The sequence below is a fragment of the Mixophyes fleayi genome, chromosome 4, assembly GCF_038048845.1.
Source record: "Mixophyes fleayi isolate aMixFle1 chromosome 4, aMixFle1.hap1, whole genome shotgun sequence".
Lineage (NCBI taxonomy): Eukaryota > Metazoa > Chordata > Amphibia > Anura > Limnodynastidae > Mixophyes > Mixophyes fleayi.
This window is the reverse complement of record NC_134405.1, coordinates 225,492,308-225,515,770: the sequence shown is the minus strand read 5'-3', so window position 1 is coordinate 225,515,770 and position 23,463 is coordinate 225,492,308. Positions and strand designations below refer to the sequence as shown.

At 35.9% G+C, this 23,463-nt stretch overlaps 1 protein-coding gene across 7 annotated transcripts in view; it reads left to right on the top strand.

Moving 5' to 3' along the window:
• The window catches only part of ATP2B1 (ATPase plasma membrane Ca2+ transporting 1), an 88,365-nt gene that overhangs the window by 46,216 nt on the left and 18,686 nt on the right, over window positions 1–23,463 (top strand). For all 7 annotated transcript variants that reach the window (XM_075209385.1, XM_075209384.1, XM_075209382.1 and 4 more), the window contains 9 exons: window positions 4,428–4,625; window positions 6,599–6,853; window positions 6,934–7,059; window positions 8,054–8,185; window positions 13,728–13,766; window positions 14,269–14,424; window positions 18,613–18,827; window positions 20,469–20,711; window positions 21,467–21,708. In XM_075209385.1, coding sequence (XP_075065486.1) covers window positions 4,428–4,625; window positions 6,599–6,853; window positions 6,934–7,059; window positions 8,054–8,185; window positions 13,728–13,766; window positions 14,269–14,424; window positions 18,613–18,827; window positions 20,469–20,711; window positions 21,467–21,708 — 1,606 coding nt within the window. The remainder of the gene's footprint in view (window positions 1–4,427; window positions 4,626–6,598; window positions 6,854–6,933; window positions 7,060–8,053; window positions 8,186–13,727; window positions 13,767–14,268; window positions 14,425–18,612; window positions 18,828–20,468; window positions 20,712–21,466; window positions 21,709–23,463) is intronic.

Genomic DNA, 23,463 nt, shown 5'->3' with positions numbered 1-23,463 from the left:
GAACCAGGGAAAAAGCGTGGTGTCCAAGTCCGTGATCTATGCTGTACTGTGTGGTTAATGTGAGAAAATAAATTGTCAATCTGTGAGTCAGTGAATCTCTTTGCTGTGCACTCTAGCAATGTAGTTTTGTACACTCGCCAAAATATTGCAGTACTCCATTAGTAAACACTACATCAGATATATTAGATATTCTACAAATTAAAGCAACACAGTTCAGCTGACCAAATCAATAGTTGTATTTTATTTCTGCAATGGCAATTTTTGTTTGCCATATCTTGTTTATTCAGGGACACTATCTACATTCTTGTAAGACATTGGCAGCTACTGGCGTAACTGATGTTCTCGAGCGATTCAAGTGGATCCACTTTGTTACTTATGTTTTACATTGTGCTACTAAAGGTTATAATAAGTTTAGATTTAACTTGACCGTAATGTTCATTCTGTTTTTGTTTGTTTTTTTTCTTTTTAAGAGGTTCAAAATACTATAGATCCTTTTGACTCTTCAGTTTAACAGGATCTGGTTATTTAAAAAAAAATCATTATTAAAAAATCATTATTAAAGCTAAATTACACAATCCTAATTTGACATACTGTAGATTGCCTTGGTGTATAATGTGTTTTGGAAGCTGAGTTAATGTAGGGATTCCTAATATGTGTATCCATGATGCAGTCCAAAGAAGTGCTACTGACTATTTAATTAGTAATTATTGTGTAGCAAGTTTCAGTTCTTTTTATTTGCAGTACTTACTGTAATATGGATAAAAGAATCCATTTTTTTTTAAAGAAGCAGAACAGTGATTCTGGAAGTTGTTTTAGACATCTATATTCTGGCTGATGAAAGTGGTTAAGATTTGCCATGTGATATGAACTTATCTGAGGTGCAAGAAAGCTTTTAAGAATTATGAGAATAGACAAACTGTTTTTGTAAACCTTCTTTTTGAGCGTGTTATTGATGTTTTTGTCTTTGTGAGAATATCCGTAAACATGTAGGAAGCATAAGAAAATCTGAAATCTGACCATTAAGTTCTAAAAAAAAAAAAAAGTTTCTAATTAGTCATAAATGTATACATGTTTCTGGAATGTATCAGAGCAAAAGTTTGTCGACAGAATCTCTTTTTTTTTTTTTTTTTTTTGGTCTTCCTGTCAGTAGAATCTACTAAAGGAACAATGTATAATATAAAATGCTTAGGACATGATGCAAATGGATTTTCTCATGTGTTCATATTTATATATTTGTGATTAACATTTGTGTATTTTTTACAGGTTTAGTTGCTTTAAGTCCCACCCCCATTTCATTCATGACTACATCTGTTTTAGCATGAGTTCATTGCGCTCTTGACTACAGTGTGAACTTGATCATGTGTTTGTTTGTTTCTTTTTTTATACTATGCCTGTATGAAATGGTCTGCAGCAATTTCCCTCTTTAAAGCCGCAATCCCATGAGAGATTTTCTTTGTTTTTTGTTGAGGCAGGCTAGAAGTAGCATCTTACAAATAATTTCCTTGGTTTGTTCAGGCTGCAAATAAGGATTTATAATGCTGCAGTGTCATGGACTACCATGGCAACCACAGTTGCATGTCACATTATATAGTGAACAGAGAGACTTTGGAATGTCCCTCTGAGGTCTGTTTGCTCTGTGTACTGTCAAGTCCTCTCATCCCCCCCCCCCTTAGCCCACTCATGACATGCTGAGAGCTTTGGGACTGTACAAATGGCAGCCATATTTTTGAAACCTCTAGAGATATTTTGAAAAGGGGATGATTTTGTAGAACAGCTAAGAAAAATGCATTCTTAATAGGTACTTAATTTTGATATTTTAAAAGAGAAAAAAAGCAATACAAGATTTCTGCTTTAAAGATTTATTGATATATTTGGCATTGTTGCTATGGCCATTGCGGCCAAGAAATCTTTAAGTAAATTGCGGTTCTGCTTGCCTATCTTCCTCAGCTGGCTTCATTCAAGTTCACAAGGCCCTGAATAATGGGAAGAAGTGTTGTGGAGATAATTTAATCATTTCATTTAAAGGGATATAATTTGGAAATTAATTATTTCATCATTGTGTTAAAATGATTACAGCTACTCTTCTAAAATCTATTGAGTACTTCCTGTGGAAGGTGGACTTCATATTTTTAAAGTAAATTGAAAATAATTTACATTTTTAATACTGCTGTAAACATACATGTCCTAAAATTATTTATGTTGAATCAAGAAATATCTATAGCCTAAAATTGAGAACATATTTGGTAGTGCTTTTACCCAGCAAAATATTCTTTCCTAGACCAAAGATACATGTCCTGGGGAACAGCAATGGGATCTTGCTACCTGTATTTCTTATACCCTTTACTACTATCAACCAAAATTCTCCAATGATGGGGCAACTCCATAGTAAGTGCCAGAAGGTAGCATTAGTATCTCTGCATTTTGGGCAGTTAGCATCCGATCTGGCACCCATCCAAAGCAACCTGCGTGGGGAGTAGTATACTCTATGTAGGATATACAGTTGACCTTGTCTGTATCGAGTACAAGAGATAGCTTCCCTAGCGCTGTCCAACATAACTCCAATCCTCGTCAGTTACAGGACCCAGAAGTGATCTGTTTGCAATATATGTGGAAGAAATGTTGATGGGTGGTAATATCTACTCAAGTTATATAATTTTGTAGAAATGTGCATAGGTATTGGCATTATGTGGATGTTATTTAGCAATCATTCCCGTTTATACATTCAATAGATGAGTTAACAAATTTATTTTGCGTGAAATTGTATGGTGCCTTTACATTAACCTGTGCTGGATATTGCACTATTCCATGTTGCAGCACTTAGAAAAGGTAGAAATCTGTTCTGTGATCAATTTCTCATACAAATGCTACAATCCCTAGGTTTTAAAGACACTGTCCTATCCTGGTTCTCATCCTACCTATCCAATCGCTCTTTCAGTGTTCATTTCTCTGGATCCACCTCTGCTTTGCTTCCCTTATCAGTAGTTGTCCCACAAGGCTCAGTCCTAGGTCCTCTGCTGTTCTCTATCTACACCACTTGTTTTGGAAAACCTAATAAGCTCCTTTTGGATTTCAGTATCATCACTATACGGATGATACCCAAATTTATCTATCTCCAATTGATTTCTCACCATCTGTGTTGTCCCGTGTTACTGACTTTCTGCCATTTCATCTTGGATGTCCTCTTGCCAACTCAAACTCAATCTCTCAAAAACAGAGTTGTTAACTTCTGTTGGTGGGTGGGAATATTATCTACCTGATATTTCTATATTTGTTGACATGACCCTAAATCCCACCCCACAAGCTTGCTGCCTAGGTGTGATCCTGGACTCGCAACTATCCTTTGTTCCCCACAACGACACTATATCTAAAGCATGTTACATGCATCTAAAAAACATTTCCAAAATATGCACATATCTTAGACAAGACAATGCAAAAACTATAATTCATGCACTTATTTCCTGCATAGACTGTTGCAATTCCCTCCTTACTGGTCTTCCCCATAAACAGACTCAACCCCCTATGATCTATTTTGCACGCAGCGACCAGAATGATCTTCTGCTGAGTCACCCTCTACATTGGTTGCCTGATTTTTACAGAATCAAATATGAAATTATTTTGGTAACATACAAGGCCATCAACAAAACTGCACCAACATACATCTCCTCACTTGTCTCAAAATATCTCCCAACTTGCACAAGATCTGCGTCTCTCATCCACTCTCATTACATCCTCTATTCCCATTTACAGGACTGTTTTCGTGCTGCACTCACTCTTATAATATTCCTCAACTACCCTTTTAACCTCACTAGGTTACCCTGTTACCACCTTTTACACAATTCGCACAAAGACAACAACCCTCTAACACCAGACCAACATTGCTGTGTAACTGGATCACAAAGCGTACTAATTATTTTTTTCCTTTGCGATCTGGCTGGACCAATATGTAATATGTAGATTTAACCTCATGTATCGAACTCCCATTGTCCCATATATTGTAAGCCTATGAGTAGGGCCCTCTAACCTGTCTGTTTTACCCAGTATTGTTTATTACTGTGTGTGTCCCAATTGTAAAGCGCTACAGAATTTGCTGGCCCTATATATATTGATGATGAATTTGTAGTGAAATATTCATATTTTCTACCCTGATAAGAACAAGTTGAGAAACCCTGGGCTACAGTAATAATTATAGAAAGTGGTGCATAAACCCACTTTACAGATTTGCACTTTATGAATAAAAGTGCTCATGGTGGCGGATACCTCCCAGATATTGAGATCTAGGATGTTATTGCTATGTAATGCTCTTTCTGAGTTCTATCTGCACTTTGTGCTATGGTAGCATAATACCACAAATGTACTATGGCATGATTATCGGCTTTAAGATTTGCCTCTAATTATTTCTTTTTTTCTTTTTTTTTTTTTAAATACAGGTCTAAGTGGAAATCTCACAGATCTTGAAAGGAGGCAAGAAGTATTTGGAAAGAATATTATACCTCCTAAAAAGCCAAAAACATTTCTTCAGTTAGTATGGGAAGCACTACAGGATGTAACTTTAATTATATTAGAAGTAGCAGCCATAATATCTTTAGGCCTTTCTTTTTACCGACCTCCTGGTGGAGATAGTGAATGTGAGTATTCTTTAAGATGCCTGAACCTTGTTTTCCTGGATATTTGTGTTGATATAGACTTTGTTAAATAAAGGATGAAAGCTACTGATACATGGTGGATGTTGCTAAACCTACTTATTATAGATTACATATGTAATATTGTTCTCTGTTCTAAGGAGAGTAATGAAATTCAAATAGATAAAAGGTTGCCAAGCCCTGTTCTAGTATATGCATCTGTCAGTGTGCCGGCTGAAATCTAGTCAAGCACAGGTGTGCCAGTGGGGAAAGGGGGTATATGTGTGTATATATGTTTTGGAGACACCTCTTCCATTCCAGAAACCTAGGAGCTGCTTTACTAAATCCGCCAATGACGGCCAAAACTGAGGTGTTGTGCATGCATGGAAGCTCTGTTTTGGCCATCTTTGGCGGATTTAGTGAAGCAGAGTGCAGGCGTGCCAGACAGAAGTGTCCTGCGTGTCATGTCTGGTACACATGCTGGGCGTTGCCGGCCCCTGTACTAAGAAGCGTACCAAATCCTGGAATTTGAGGTTAGCATCTCTACTGTCATGGTTGGTGGTTTGCAGAGTGTTCATAGACAGATACAGTTTTACACCTTATCTGTAGTTTAGTTGTCATCTTTCATGGACAGTCATTTAAAATCAGTAAATTAAAAACGTATATTGGCGTTTTTTTATTTTTATAAATGATCAACCGGTACTTGTTATAATTTGGATTGTGAAATTTTAAAAATAGTATAATGATGTACCATGATTACAGAAAAATTGACCGCTAAAATAAGTGGCACATCCTATTATATGTTTGATATACAATTTGAGAATATCCTGAATTGTATTGTATAAACTATGTTCCATACATAATAGGACCATGCCACTTATTTTACACAATACAATTCAGGATATTTTCAAATTGTATATCAAACATATAATAGGATGTGCCACTTATTTTAGCGGTCATCTTTTATTTTCCCCCTGTTTGTATTTTGCATACAGGTAGCACATGGTTACTGTAGGCTGTACTACAGAGAGCATTTGTCTGGTGTTGACGTTTTAAAACTATTTTTACACTGTAATCTAATGTCAATTGATTTTAACTTGTTCCACACTGTAATAGATTATTTATGTATAGTACCTTTCACAGGAAAAAAAACACTACAAAGTAAATAGAAATCCACTTTTCTAGAACACTAAATGAAAGTGAAGGTTGGATAACGCCCCCATCTTCTCTGGTCATATCTGACACATTAGTGTTAAGTAGCAAACTCATTCTGTATTAAAAATCTAATTGGCTGTGACGTGGTTAATAACTTGGTATGAGCTCACTCAGTCCTGGGAATATCCTTATTTTACCCGGCAATATGCAGAATATTTGTATAGTGTGGTGTTGGTTTTTTTTTTTTCCCTCCCTTGCTTTATTATATTTGCACAGCTTATTACATTTGTACACATAGAAGTAAGGTCACAGAAACAAAGGGAAACACAAATGTTCTTATCCACTAAAATAAATTCAAAATGCTTTATTTGTATCCTTAATGTTGAAATCCTAGAATTCTTAAGTTTATCCTTTTTGGTTTAAACTGTAGTTAAATTTGTCCCTAAATTAACCTGTATGAGTCCGAGCACTGTTCCAAAGTTCTCTTTTCTAAGAATAAAAAGCAAAGAGCTGTTGGCTCTCAAATAATAACCACTGCTACATAAAAAGAATATAAATTGGTTTGTATTTAAAAGCTGAGCAGGTCAGCATTGAGAGTATATACCACTTAATAAAACCTTAAAATCACACACAAATCCATATGGGAAAAAGATTTTGGAATGCTGCCTGCATGGAAACATTAGCAGCTGTTTTAAATAGATGATGTATAAACCTAATGTTAAAGTACATTTCGGTACCCGCAGCTGTATTACAATCCTGAAGGATGAATTCCAATTGGAATGCTGTACCTATAAGTTGTGCTTTGACCATGTTTTATTTTGCAGTGTGCGGAGAAGCCAGTGGTGCTGCAGAGGAGGAAGAAGGGGAAGCAGGTTGGATAGAAGGAGCTGCTATTCTTCTGTCTGTTGTATGTGTGGTGTTAGTAACAGCTTTCAATGACTGGAGTAAAGAAAAACAGTTCAGGGGATTGCAAAACCGGATTGAGCAGGAGCAGAAATTTACAGTTGTCCGTGGGGGCCAAGTTATCCAAATTCCAGTGGCTGATATAGTTGTTGGGGATATTGCACAAATTAAATATGGTAATTAAATTCACATTCTGTTGACACGCCATTGCAATTTGAAAATATCCTTCTTTTGACATGAGTTCTGTGTTTTTTAGGTGATTTGTTGCCTGCCGATGGAGTACTTATTCAGGGAAATGATCTTAAAATTGACGAAAGTTCGTTAACTGGAGAATCTGATCATGTTAAAAAAATGCCAGAGAGAGACCCCTTGCTGCTTTCTGGTTGGTATCCTCCGTTGTTTTTTTTGCCTTTTTGGTGTCCGTTCATCAACTTTGTTAGTCCAATACATTCCACTCAACATGGCTTTAAAGAGGAGACTGTTTGAACCCCAATACTGCTAGAGCCGCATGGCTGAAAGTAAAGACAAATAGAACAGTTGTTTTTGAATGTCGTAAATGCACTGAGGCCATAACAGAAGTATTTGCACAATAGTGGTTTAGTGCTCTAAATCTATTAATGGTCAGAGCTCTGACTTAATAGAATTTACTCTATGTGGTCCAATTTGGTTTTAAGGTAATTAATTAAATCACTATCTTGACATTGTCAGCAGTTAATGTATAAACCTTTTTTAAAGCATCTAAGATAATTCTCTCGTGAAAATACTAATACTGTTTCATTGCAAACGATCATAACATAATTTCACTTTTCTGTACATTAACTTGCTCTAGACCTATGGAAGCTAATATCTGATTGTGCAAACCACTACAACTAAAGTTATTGAATAAGATTTTTAAGCATATTCCCCTACTGTTGTTAAAGCACTAACACATAACTATCTTCTATAACAATGCATAAAACAGTCTAGATACTTACTAGCAGCTCTAAATACAGGCGTCTCTTATAAGGCCAATGTGTATAGTCTATTATACATGTTAGGCTTAGAACGGACTTCTGTACGTAGATCTGCCAGTAAGTATTTAGGTGGTTTTAGGCATTGTTATAGAAGATAGTTGTGTGTTGCTGCTTAATTAGGACTGCTGATTTATGACGCCCTTGATCGGTTTAAAAGGGTAACCGTTGTGGTGAATCATTCTATTAAATTGTAGATATTATCTTGCTGGTCTGGTCATTCTTTTTGAACAATCGTGGGGATATACTGTATGGATGGGTGTGTATGGATGGGTGTGTGTGTATGTATATGTATACATACTTACTGTTGTTGGCAGCATAATCATTAAGAATTACTAAAACTTATTTTATATGTATTTTTTAAAGGTACACATGTTATGGAGGGGTCTGGAAAGATGGTTGTCACCGCGATCGGCGTCAATTCACAAACTGGAATTATATTCACTTTACTTGGAGCTGGCGAAAATGAAGAAGAAAAGGAAAAGAAAGAAAAGAAAAGTATGTTTTAAGTAAATTTTTTAAAAAATTGTTTAGAACTATAATAAGGACTGGTATCCACCAGCAAACGTCCCATTCAAATTGTTAACTAGACTTTTAATTGCATTTGGGAGGTAATTGGAGATCACTTAATTGACCATGTATTTAACTTGCATAAAATGGAGCAAGGTGTTTGTAAAAGCGTAATGCTAAAATAACACCGGTATTCTCACGTTGGAAACAATGGGGTTTACTGTCTGACCTGTTTGGCATGTGTTTACTAGTATTATAAATGCTAATAAATACATGTTTCTTTAACACCAGGAGACTTCATGTAATCGTTCTGTCAATCTGTTTAAAGTATTTGGGGGAGTTTTAAAAGTCGTATGAAAAAATTATTTGTAAATATACATTGTGGACGTCTATGACCCCCATTATATTGTGCTATTTGTGCACCAAGCTGAAGAGACATCCCAAACTGATCAGTGTTCAAGTACTTACTGTGCTTTATTCTGTGCACCACCCACATTACTGTTGTGATTACAGCAGAATGGATCATTATTGCTGCATTATGGTCATACTATGAAAATGGATTTATTTCAGTCTAAATAAATATTGAAGACTTTTTAAACATATCTGAAATTTTGCTGTGCGCAAACACAGGTGTATTGCAGCTCTTCCTACACTATATAGAACCTTGTATTGCAGACTCTGCATGCCAGATTAATTTCTAGGGTGTTGGTAATTTCCTGCAATCCACTGTGGTGAGTGTGTGTGCCCTGTTCCTATGAAATCACATGCAATGAAAAACACAGAAATATGTAGTTTGTATTGTTAATGCACACATAATAGGGTAAATAACAAATGTTTAGCAGATGTCTGGCAGACACCACTCTGCTACAGCTAGCCTCATCTGCATGGATTGTCTGTGTTGGGAGCAATTTCCCATGAAAGGTCTCCTGTCAACAGCATATGAGGAAAGTTGACATTCAGTTTTAAGTCATCACCATGGCAACATTCCACTGTTGAAAAGGACACTAAGTGACTTAAAATTAAGAGCTTCAGATGACAAATGCCTGTCTGAATCTGTAGAGCATATTAGAATTAGTGTGAGTTAGTGTGTTGTATGAGGAAAACCATGAATAATTCTTTAACAAAGTACTGGCATTGGTTAGTTTGTGGCTTATGAGTTGGAGACAAAATATTTTGCTGTTGAATTTTAGGAACTGGTGATGGGCAATAGGTGGCCCTCTAAGCCTCCACCTGTGGCCCCCAGCTTCTTCCCGCTTTATTGTCTGTGTTTGTTACAGCTTTTAACACTGTGGATATGATATTAATGACAGTATGTTTCTCTGATTAAAAGTATTGTTTTAACTTATTTCTGAGATTAGGGGTAATGTGTGTACCTCTTGAAGGTTAGAGGGCCACACCTGCAGCTTACAAAACGTATCTGGTTGCCCATCACTATTATAGTTGCTTCCAGGCATATTCATTTTTGTCAACTTAATCTCTCTAAGAGGAGAATGTTGAGGCCTGGGAATTATTGTTCTATATTATATTCAGTAAATATACATCAGTGGGTGAGGATGGGATGTAAATAACAGCCTCATGTTCCGGTAAAGTGCTACCTGATCACTGTACATAGCTCTCAAAGTGAACGCTATGTGCAGCTAAATAGGGAAGACTAGGCATCCCACTGAGCACAGGAAATCCTATGATGTTACAGTGTAAAGTCATCAGGGATTTCCCCCAGTGTAGGGAAGTCCACGCTGCTGCAGGAAGATCTCTCATATCTAACTTGGCTGTCGGCACTGAGAACCATACAGTCTAGCTCGCATGTAACAGTGACTGAAATGTCAGCTGATGTTAGATCTAGTTTACACTGAATCTGTCGGTGCGAACTGTAGTGGGATACCAGAGGTAGGCTCCCTTTTTTAAAATACTTTATGTAATATAATTTTGTGCTCAAGTTCTCTACTACACGGGATTTAACAATGTTGAGGTGCTGGTAGACCCATTCACCTTGTCGACTATTTACCTTTTTATTTCTTTTTCTTATAACTTGTATAACATTTAGTACCCTAAACTAAAGAATTTATTGTGGTTTTTATTTTTTTATTTTAAATCTTTAATAATTTGTATTAGTTTGATAAGCATTTGGAGAGGGAGTACAGGAAAAAAAGGGGAAGTTTACATAGGAGGTGGTTACTTTTTAGGGCTCCCCTAATTATGTAGAAGTATCTATAGAAGGAATTATGGTAAATTGTGTGAGCAAACTAATCTTGTTTTCTCTATACATATATGCACTAAAATGAAAATTGTATTTCACTATGCTACCAAAAAGTCTGATCTTTCAAAAAAATATTTTGCATTTACTAAGTTAGATAAATTTTGGCTTAAGCCACACACAGCAAACTGAAATGTAGTTTGGTCTCTAAAGGTATGAAAGTAGTGTTACATAATGCTGTGCTATAAATGCCTTCTGTGCGTGTGATCTCTACATGCCCAAAATAAGTTTTGATCCCCCGTCTGATGCAATGGAGGCTCAGGCTGGTTTAGTGTGTTGTGGGACCACAGGCTGGTGCAGAATGGGTGAAGGGGGCACAGGCTCTGCATGTGTTGATCATATGAGCTATATAATTCTCCACATTTTAAATACTGACATTATTAAAGAGCAAGTAAGGAAATGTCAGATATGTCAAAGGCCATGCATTACTGAGCTAAATAATGTGCATGAAATAACTGGAGTGTTTTATTTAACTAGATATCATGTTCTGTCACTCCTCTGCAGCAAGTTGCCATGTTAGGCAGGTGCTTCTCTCACTAAGCAGACAAGTTTGCAGAATTAAACCAATGATTGAGTAGCACTTTTTGTTCCATTAGCCCTATGTTACAAGAAAAAAAAGCTATAAATGCCATAAGTGTCTTAGAATAATCACATTTAATATTGACAAATAGTTGTGTGTGTATATATATAAACCACCTTTAATGAATTATCTATCATCTGAAATAATTAAAATAAATGGACACACACTGGCAGTGTGAATGTATAAAAACTGCAGTTAAATATATAAAGCCCCCTAAAGGAAGTAAACCAATTGATCAGAGCTTCTTTGCAGGTATGTGGGACTCTTGAATCGGAAGTTTACACAGTGCCCTCCAGTCTTTATAAGTAACTGCCTATGGCCATCCATATCATAATTAGGGCCATCTTTCCTAAGTATACTTTGTAAAATTTGGCAGATTTGCTGTGCAGAAATGCAGTGTGTGGATTCATACACAGGGGCAAGGCCTTTATATTAAATTACCTAAAATTATTGTGTGAGATCCCATTAGGACAATGTCCTAAAGATGTGAAATGAGCGTCAGCGGTCTGTATTGCTGCAGGGGAGATGCATTAATCCGTCCTTTAGCCACACTGCCTCCATGTTGAGGAAAGTGTCCTGATGCATCTTATACAGGTCAAAAAACGGACATGACTGGGCCTTGGTGTTTGACTCCATCAATCCACACAATGACTGGCATTCTGCTAGTTTAATGAACCTCACTCCTAATGTAGCTTCCCTCTACCTGCCATTCCCCACTTGTCTGCCAGCCAATAAAAAAATATACTTACATGGCACCCGGCATCCTCCTCCCTGCTCCGTTCACATGACCTTTTCAGTGAAGAGCGGTGCAGTGAGAAGCCAGAAGAAATGACAAAAGTGAAAATAGACACAAGGGCAAGTAATAGGTAAGAAAATGAATGGAGGATGAAAGGGGCACAGAGTAAATGAAGGGAATGTGATGGAGGGACAAGAGTGACAGTGAAGAGGCACATCCTTGGATTTGTGTATTTTTTTTTTTGCAGACAACTTGAGTATTTCTGTCCTGACCTAAAAACTTATTACATTATTTCGCGCCAACTACTTACAAAACGGGACTGCTAGGTATATATTTTGACTTGGGTAGTGCCTTCAAAAAATTATGGAGAACCCAAGTTTGCCTCCAACTGAGAGTTTGGGAACCACTGTTCTAGGCAATAAATCTTTTTCACTGCTTTGCATTGCTCTTCCCCAAAATGCATTTTGTGCTAGGTTCATACATTATCTGTTACAAAATGGCTAACCTTTAGTCATGGCTCCTAACATTTGGCCAGTATTGTGATGTGCTGGATTTCACTAGGAATTTACTTGGTTCTATAACTAGTGACTAATGTTTTCGGGTTTGCTTTTGTTTCCTTTTTATTTTGTTTAGGTGATGGAATAGGGAACTTGGATCTTTCTGATGGCCGTTTACTAGGAAAATGTTTGTAAATAATATAAAAGAGAAAGTAATTTTTCATTATTCTGGCCATACTTTATTTTATGCAATTAGTGCAACCCCAGAAATATACTCCAAAATATGCAATATCTCTATAGCATTGCCATATATGTGCTTGTGTACTTCGCTCAAGGTTTACTCTATTATAGAGCAACAGATACATATTCTAGACTGCTCATAGGTGGTTTTATCCTTATAAAGAAAACCCTAAAGCTGCCCTCACACAACACACATCTTGCTGTTTGGCATGACCCTCAAACAACAATCAGATTCAGGCAGTGAGCCAGTCATCCACTTCATAACATGAAAGAGCAGGTTTAATTCATTCACCATTTCTGAGACAGTGTCTCTTACGCAATATTGTGATTTGTTAGCCCTTTTTTCTCCTCACCATGCTGTATTCATTCATTTGTGACTGTAGTTTAAATATGATGAACCCATACTCTGGAATTTACATATTGGAGAAAAAGGTTTCCTATTGAACAAGTGCCTGGTGGCCAAGTCACATTGAACCAGGAGCTATAAAACAGTTCATTTGTGCACTAATTTCACCAAAAGATATTTGGTTTAGCAAGCTATTTAGTGGATCTCCCATAAGTCTGATGTGGTCAGGGAAGAGTATCCTCACTCTTATCAGCATCATGTTGTTGATGAACAACCTAATGCCTTTTGCAAAGAACAAGGAGAGATGTAGAAAGAGCCATCTGAGTAGATTGCAAAAACACACAGGTTGGTAGTATTTTGAAATGATGTTTGTTTTGACTCGAGACAGAATTTTACATTTTGATTGGAATTTTCCTTTTCCTTTTCCTTTTCATTATATATATATATATATATATATCTTTTGTTCCTGCGAAATGCTTCCATAGATCTCATCCCATTGCAAAATTTGAAATCTAAATATTTGATTTTTAATTATTTTTTTTTTTAGGTTTTCCGCAATATACTTGGGTTTAAGAATTATATTAAAGATTAGAAAAGGTGTTATCTATATGCCTTAAGGTAAAAAAAAATTCAGTCAATTGAAGGGTATTGACATCTTGTTTATGGACATTTAAACCTGTGTATATTTTCATTAAAGTAGGAGGTATCCTAATAACTTTGCACTACATTTTCAGAGGACATAACCTTCATAATCTCCTTTTTGTCATTGAACTTATACGTTGATCTTAGATATTTGTTTGTCAGTTAACGCTAGCAAAGTACAGTGGGTTCTAATTGTTCTGAATGAAAAACTTAATTTGTGTATGTTTGCTTTCAGGTAAAAAGCAAGATGGCACTGTTGAAAATCGTAACAAAGGTATTTTACTTCTTATTTCATTCAATCCTTTATAATGCTTTGATACATTTAAATTTAGACATGTCCTTGTTTTTTATGGGAGTAAATGTGAAATGTTTGCATGGTAGATACCACTAAATATTTTTGGGCTGACTGATGATCTCGGGATCAGGAGACTGTGTTGTGGATGCAACTGAAGGCCATGTGTTAATTCGCAGATCACTTCTCAGACAGGCAGTGTTTTCAGTATTAATGTCTGCTGAAGTTGATGTTTTGGAATATGGCACTTTAATTTCCTTACACCCTTTGCAGTTTTACTACTTCTTCTTTGCTGTAACATCTGCCTGATGCATAATATTTTATAAATGGAATTGCATTGCCGACAAAGAGAAATGCTGGTGGGAATAGAACATCTCTTATGTTCTAGTGTGCGTTTATTTTGCTATTACTGTGTGCAGGGTTTTGTTTTTTGCTTTGTTTTAATTGTCTTTTTTTGGGGTTTTTTTTGTGTCTTTTAATAAAGCAAAAGCTCAAGATGGCGCAGCCATGGAAATGCAACCCCTCAAGAGCGAGGATGGTGGAGATGGAGAAGACAAAAAGAAATCAAATTTGCCAAAGAAGGAAAAATCTGTTCTGCAAGGGAAACTTACTAAATTGGCGGTTCAGATTGGCAAAGCAGGTATTTCAAGACTTCTTGCATTTAAATATGTGGCATGTGTAGGACTAAGTACTTTTATATTGTGGTTCTTTACACATTTTTGTAATGTTTCCACCTAGAGTGCCATGTCCCCCGCGTAAAGTTTAAACCACAGAGGAGGATGATGCTGGTTGCTTTAAGTTTGAGTTTAATTATCTTTAGTAATTGTATATGTTTTGAATGTGTGTGAAAATGAAAATACATAATTTAAACGTACATTCTTCAGGGGTTCAGACCTCTGCCACAGAGAGTTGCACTGGCTGTTTCTCTCCTCATAGCTGTTTAATGTTTCCTCTTGTACCCCTGACTACTTAAGGGGTACAAGTGTTCATTGGTTATTAGAAAACCTGGTTTAGAAGATGAAATAAAATATCCATCATTGAGCAGCTCCATCTCAGAGCATTGAATACTTTACACTGATTACAAGGCTTTTAAACCGTGTAATATGTTATTGTCTTCCCTTGTTGCAATCAAGATATTTGTAATGTGCAGATACTAAAAATAAAGATGCTTCAGAGACAGTACATCAAACCCAGTATAGCTCAACAATTGTTTTGAGTGTTTTTCTTCTAATGGAGTGAATGGCAGCTTGTAGTTACATATCATTTTGCACATTATACAAAATTTTATTTTTCAAGTCTTTCCTCTTTTTTTAAAGGTTTAAAGTAATATTTCCATTAGTAAGTAAAAGGCAAGAGGATTTAATTGGTATATCACAACTGACTGCAAAGATGAGGTTTATATAAGCGGTTGAGTCCACTGCATTTAGAATAGGCCTCACCTAGACACTAGTGTATTACCTTGCTGTTGGCTCACTACAGATGGGAGAGCAGAAGAATAAAGGAAGGCGATCATAAATTGTATGTGTGTCTGTTAAACACTCCATATGTAACTTACTGTAGTAACCTCAAATACATCAGCTGTGTATAAAGTCTCTACTAACAATAATTTTTACTTCAGTGGTGACCTATATTCAGTTTATGTTTACATCCATCTTCAGACATTCAAAAATAACTCTCAGCCAGGGTGTAGTTAGAGCTTATCCTGCCCTAGCCACAGGTCAGTGACGACACCATATGACGCAGGAATAAATTATTGGCTTCACCCCCTGTTTAACCCAAATCACTACCTGTCTTGAAGAAACAAATTAAAATTGGTTTTGGTAGTGTAATATATAATTGGGGTTGGCATTCAGAGGCTAGGAGTGAGCGACTCACACAAAGTAAATTTGTGCACATTATTACTTTGTAACTAATGTTAACACTCTTCCATTAGTAGTGTAACAGTGTTTTTATAATTTTATTTTACAGGAATAAGGCTATACATATTCTAACATGCCTACTGAACTTGATGATTTATTTGTAATTATTTTGGTTCAATCATGTTTAACATGGAAGGCCCAGCGAACAAGAATAGAATTGCATCCAGTATACAGCGTATGTCTAATTTTTACCATGCAGTGGGCCAATACTTAAAAATATGGATATATATGCCCAATATGTGTCACCCCCTAGTGGCTGCTGCCATAGGCACATGTCCCTTTGCGCCTCTGTCAGAAGTAGCTTGCACCAGTACACTAGAATAACATACTTTCATAACAAATTACTTGTGCAAGTCATTCTGTCTGCTTTGGAATCAGAGGAGCCTTGGGAAAAACTTTCGGTGTGCAGTTCCCAGGGCTCCACTAAGGGGAAGGAGCAGACCAGATTAAATGAATAATCAGGAATGCTGTATTTTATGTATTTTTATTTTTTAAGTTATTTGTTCTGTGATATATATTTAAAAAAAATCTACATCACAAGGATCATTTATTAACATTTACATTTTTAGAATATATATACATGATTTCTTTATTTATAGCCCTGTAATGCTAAGTTTTACTTCCCAGTTACTATGTTCTTTATATGTAAGCTTTGATGTTCGGATGTGAGTGCTTAAATATTTGACCAGTTGTGTTGTCATTTCCTGGACCTGTCAGTAGAAGGTCATACAGAATGCTGTTCTGTGGAGAGATCTGCTCCTCTTGTCATTTGATGTAACAAGATACACAGTGCTTTACTGTAGTTCATACAGAGCTAAGCTGATCACTTAGCGATCACTGGTCTGACCTCTTCATGTGTGGTTTCCACTCTGATTGTATATTGTTCTTCCATAATGATTGTAATTCAGTATTCACTAACATATTGGTGGCTATAGCCACTTCTCCCTACATTTTGGAATAAATATGTAATAGCAGAGATCATTTTACAGACTGGTATAGACAACAATATAGTCATTTTGTTGTATAGACAATGCTCCATGACAAACAAGGAATATTGCAAGCACTGTCATGCAATGTTCTATGTAATGAATAGAATGCAAATTGGATGATGAAGGGAAAATATCAATGACAAAAGCATGCAGTAGTTTGTTAGTAACTGGTTTTTTTTTATCATCTTACCAATTCACCTCTCTTCCAGTCTCATGTAACAGATCTGACAGGAAATAATTTTAGTATTTGTATTCATTCAAATCTGAAATGTACAGGGAAACCTATTTTAAAGCATTACATGTAATTATAATTCATATTATAATTCCTGAATACATGTAATTATATTTGTGACTTGGCATATTGATTGCACAGCCATGACTAATTGTTTGACCAAGCTCAATGATGTACAGAGAACATATATAATCCTACACATCAGTCCTTAATCCATTTTGTCAGCAGCAATTTAACCTGCCAGTATGTTTTTGGACTATTAGAGGAAAACGATGTATCTGGAAGATGCCCCATGCAAGCACGTGGAGAGCATTCAAACTTCTCACAGATAGGGCCTTGGAATCAAACTCATGACCTCTGCACTGTGAGACAGCAATGCTAACTACTGTGCCAGTGTGTTTCCCTATGCATATTAGGAGTGTTTAAACCTGATAGTAACTTCTGGCTTACATCCAATCAGTGTCAAGGGATTTGAGTGTTTTTTTTTTTTTGTTTCTTCCTTCATTTCTGTTTAAACGTAACAAAGTCCATTGTGCTCAGTTTCATTCTTCTGCAGCAGGTTTCCCTGTTAGGCGGAAGGTGCTTCTCTAAGTAGGCAGTTTCAGTGGCAGATTTTCAGAAATTCTCTGTGGATTGAAATGCAGGGGTAATGCCACCGATGTCTCCGTAACCGTAAGACCTGCACTCTCCACTTTTTCACCTGTATAAGATCCCAAGGCAGTCTCTGTAGTATAGTGGGGAGGTGTTAATACTTTTTAAGCTGTAGTGGAATGTTAGATTAGCGCTGAACAATGTATTTTATCTCCTTGATTAATATCTGAAAATGTAAATGTTCTGGTTTAGTGGGCCTTTGAAGACTCCCTGACCTAAAACTGTAAAGATGTTTTAAAAAAACAAAACAAAACACTTTGTGTTTCTCTCCCCATCCCACATCCAAAAAATAAAATCTCATAGCCCTCAGAAGGAAATCTGAACAGAGCAGCCCCCAAGGCTCTGCAGAGAAGGGGGGCGTAATACTACCTCCCTTGGTAGTAGTGCAGCTTTAATTTATTAAGTTTCAACATGTGTGTATTCTAAATGATCCATTCCTGAAATGAGGAACTATGTTGAATTATTCCCCTAGCTTTGACATTTGCAACAGACTGTCAACTTTTGCTTAAACTAGCAAGTATTTGTTTTTAACTGCAGTACAATGAGTAAAGCAGTGTTACTATTCTGTATGTCAATGACACAAAACAAATACAAGTTGTACCACAGTGTTGTATAAGTGGGGGACAACTCACTTCGAGAGTGCAAATCTAAAAAGCCATAAAAGTAAAAACTATATTTTTTTCATTTTTAAAGGTTTAAAGGACCCAGTTACAAGAAAAAGGGATACAATAATGGTTATGGCCAAATATAGAACAAATTGAATAACCCCCTACAACCCAAAAGAAGCAATGATACAATCAGTACTTTCTGTACTACCTACAATTTTAAATCTGGCTTAATTGGTATCATTTTTATGTTAAGCATTTTCCTACATGGACCAAAGCTATATTTACAAATGCTAAATTTTGCCAGGCAAATTAATAAGGTCATCTTACACGATGAGAACATGTTTTGTTTGTTTTTTAGATATACTTTATGGATCTCATTTGTAGACATTGTCCTATTCCATACTAAACTGTTTTCTTTACTCTTTAAAGGTTTGGTGATGTCTGCAATTACAGTCATAATCCTTGTACTATACTTTGTCATCAACACTTTCTGGATTAATAAACGCCCCTGGTTGACAGAATGTACACCAATTTATGTCCAGTATTTTGTCAAGTTCTTCATCATTGGCGTCACAGTTTTGGTAGTAGCAGTACCCGAAGGTCTTCCACTTGCAGTAACCATTTCACTGGCATACTCTGTTAAGGTATGTGTTTTTTCTCGTTCCTAGATCTTGGCTAATTATCTCTCATTAACATTATATGGCAGACAAAAGAAAATATGGAAAGGTGCACACTTTATGCAAATGATTCAAATAGTTTGTGTTTTTAAAATGCCAGTTACATTTTGATAAACAAATTTTAGTGGGCATCCATGCTTATTAGTTACTATGTCTGTGGTCACATCTGCAATCCCACACCAAGCGTTTGTGCTAGTTCCCGGCAGGGCAGCTAAAGTGATTTCAATCCAGAAGAGGTTTATTTCCCCTTGATGGCTTATATACAAATAATAGAAATTGGGGATCACTTGTCAAATGAACAGAGTGCCAATTTGCAACCATTCACTTGCCTTACTGTATGAGATTGTTGATGATAATAATAATAATAATAATCAAAATCTTAATGATATGCGCTATTAATGTGCACCTCTCCATATATTTTTTTTTTTCTCCAATTTTGGGGAAACTATATTCTATTTGGCCCAATTTTAATAACCGAACACTTACATCATATTGTCAGTATCCCATTTTCAACAGTCGTATACTATGTTGGTGCTATATGAAGTGGAATACTGCCAATATACTAATCAATATGCAGCAAAGGTCTACGGTCACTTAGGGTTATTGCTGAAAACGTTAGAGAAATATGAGTTTAACACGGTGATGCAACCTAACCTATGTTTGCATAGAATTTAACATTTTAATGTTTACTCCCAAATAAGTTATTGGTTTTAACTCCTTTTGTCCTGTTTTCACTTTCAAGGGCTATGAAAAATATTCTTTTTAATTTACTTTCATATATGGTTATTAAAGAGTGCTTAATTTTTCAGTTGTGTACAAACATTAGTAAACTAGTAAATAGAGACTGATATCGTTTTTTTCCTTAACTATAGGCATTTTGTCTAAGTGTGTGCATGATGAGACAACGCGGTTCCCATACCTGTCTCTAGCATGTTCGTAGGAGACCTTGGTTTTTATTTTGGTTTTTCCTTTACACATCAAATAACTGAATGGACAGGAGCATTAGGAGCATGTCTCAAGTGTCAAAGTGTTTTAAGTACAATAAAAAAAAAAAGTCCCATCTGGACGAACCGTTGTTAGTTATTCCCTGTTGCTGGCCTCATTCTCCTGGCATACCAAGAATCTGCCTTGGAAGCTAGTGCAGGTTGTTCTTTCATTATCTCCTAATGGGGAGTTTTATTTAGACATTACTTGGTAAACTTTGTTTTATGTTTGTATCAGCAATTATATAAACATTAACATTACACAATTATTTGGAGTCTGTTTAAATTCTGACCTATGATGTACGGTATAAAGGATGTCTACACCACAGATACACTGCACTGTCTTTTTTTTTTTTCTTCTGAAAACTAAGAATGTTTGTTCAAAACCCACTTTTTATAAACTCGGCAGGATCTACATTAATTCATGCTTATCCGTCTGTGTATGACCTTGCACCACCCAGTATTTAGAGGTATAGGAGTGGTGGTGATTCATGTGAGAAGGAGGTGCAGCAGACTTTCCATACAATGCCACCTCCTCGCTATTTTGGGGGAGACCATTCATGGTGTCCTGGGGAAGGTGAAAAAAAAATGATGCTGATAACTATACTTTCTATTTCTACTGCAGAAAATGATGAAAGACAACAACTTGGTTAGGCATCTGGATGCTTGTGAAACCATGGGAAACGCCACTGCAATCTGTTCAGATAAAACTGGAACATTAACTATGAACAGAATGACTGTTGTCCAAGCTTTCCTAAATGAAAAACACTACAGAAAGATACCGGATGCAGAATCCTTACCTGAAAATGTGCTGGACCTCCTTGTAACAGGGATTTCTGTGAACTGTGCTTACACATCTAAAATTTTGGTAAATCTCTGCTATTGCATAGCATTTTCCCTGAACTACCGTTCAGTTCAGCATAAGAAAATATTACATTTATATTTGTACCTGGTTTATTACTCCTTATTCTTAGAACATTTTTCTTGTTCTTTTTGGGCATATAAAAGGTTTGCGCTTTAGCCACTGAGAAATATTTATTTAGTTTTATTTTTTTATTTAAATATGTGATCATTTAATACACTGCATTAAATATATTACTAAACTATAGGTTTCTTTCCGCATGATATGTGGATGTATCTTGTTAAATTCACAATTGTAGAATATATATATATCATGCATATGTGTTGGGTTTTTGTGGAAGGTGAGGCCCCATTCACTATATGGTAGCCAGGATATGTTAGGAGGGTTGTCCAAGAGTTCACCACCCTGTTAAACTATAGCAGTATGCTACTTCAATTGAATTGCACAAGAAAATATCTTAACAACATAATAAAATGACAGAATGATCATGTAAATGGCCACATCTCCTTTATCTCCTGTCAGATTGTAGGGGAACATATGCAAATACATTTATTAATGGAAAGTGGTAGAGTACCAACAGTCTTTTATCTGTAGGTGGTGCAAATTGCAATGTGTAATTAGTTGTTGGGTTTTATTTCCCTTTTTTATTGTATTCTGTGTAATTTCAGACATCTGAGTATTGTTCTAACATATCACTAAACATAATATAACTAGGTGTTCAAGTTTCTGTCTGAAATAAGACTATAATCCTCTTTTCTCAGCCTCCTGAAAAAGAAGGTGGCCTACCACGCCATGTCGGTAACAAAACTGAATGTGCCTTGTTGGGATTTCTTTTGGATCTTAAACGGGATTATCAAGATGTAAGAAATGAGATCCCTGAGGAAACCTTATTTAAAGTGTACACTTTTAATTCTGTGAGAAAATCCATGAGCACGGTGTTGAAAAACAATGACGGCAGTTACCGAATGTTCAGTAAGGGTGCCTCTGAGATTGTCCTTAAAAAGTAAGTGTGGCACAAAGTGTTCCCATCTTATTATGAAATGACTTTGTGAATTTGAACTTAAACAAATGTTTGTCAAATGTAAGCTTTTATACTATAACTCTAAACAGTTGTGCAGATGTACAGTCTAAACAGTGAATTATATGTTCAATATACAAAGCTGACAAAATACACCACTAATAGTAAGGATATAAAAGCTATAGGCTGCAGAACAAGTGCATTTATATTGATCAGTGTACCCATTTAGTTTTGAATATAATTATTTAAAATAGTTGTTCCATCTAATATATGAGTGAAATAACTTAGGGCCTGATTCATTACTGATCTTATTTGCCGCTTTTTGCTTATCTTAAGCAAATCCACTCTGTCCATGCTCAGAAAAGGGAGATAAGAAGCAAAATCCACTGCGTAAGTGAAGAATTTTTAAGTTAAGATGAAAATCTATCTTAACTTCACTCTTATCTCCCCGTTTCCTCTTAAATATAAGCATCTTAACTTTTGCACAAGATAAGATCACTAATGAATCAGGCCCTTAATTACGAAGTGCTGTTTCAACTCCTGAGAATATATAATTTGTATAAACACCTGTATATAATTCCTGTATAATGGGTGCTTACTGCTGTCTTAACTTTAATATTGTTTAAAATAACTCCTCTATTATCTGGCATAACAGAATTCTTAAAGTACACATTGAGCATTTCGTATGATAAATATAAATCCCCCTCAGATGGTAACTTTGTATCTAAATTTTTAAAGCGAACTGAAAGCAACTGTATACAATATTAGAAGCATATTCAATTAGCTGCGATGTTCGTTGCACATGGTTTCCGGTATTACGGTACCTCCAATATCGAGGATTTCTCCTTTCTCTCTATGGGCGGGGGGGCGGGGCGAAAATGATTCTGGGATGTTACATCATTGTGGACTGCCTTCCCAACCGTTCCGGAGGCATTCCGCAGTTTTTGAATATGCCCATTAGTGTTTTACTGTTTACATGCTTACATTATATTCACAAACACTACATATTTAAGTGCGGACACTTATAAATCTGCTCTCAGATTAGTACTTTGTGCCCTAGATTAAATGGCTCTCACTTTTGTTCGTATTGTGCATTTCAAATATGGGCGATTATTGCAGCTTTCAGCAAGTGACATTACATGGCCATGTGTGGAGGGCTAGCGATATTGTCTGATGTGTGAAGGAAAAAAAATGTTGGGTTAGTAGTGTTCTACCTTCCCCCTTTTTGCATATTATGAATTGGAATTTTCAAACATAAGTTTAAAAACAGTAATATTAATCTACTGATAAAATGTAGTTGCTTAAGTCCTAGTATAGTGATCACAATACATAATTGCCATCTCTCCCTAATCTCATGGAAGATTTCCTGGTTTTTAAAGATTTGCCCGTTTCTTTTTTTTTTTTTTTTTTTTGTTATTGAGCACCATAACTTTCCCATCTTTCTGCATGTTTACTGCAGTTCTGACCAATCTATCCCTGCTCTCTAGGTTTTAGTCATTAACGCGTATTAAATAGAAAGTGTTTATGTAGAGACTGTATCACACCTGAGTGGTCTGTTTTTTTTTTTTTTTGTTTTTTTATTAAAACTGAATTGACATTGTCTACTAAGGTTGTATGGGAACCCATAATGCTTTTATTTCAGATATGCCAAACAGGCCTAATGGTGACATTTACTTGTATTAATAATATACAAATAAGACCCATATGAACATTTGTTAGCCATCACTTAAAAAGAAAATA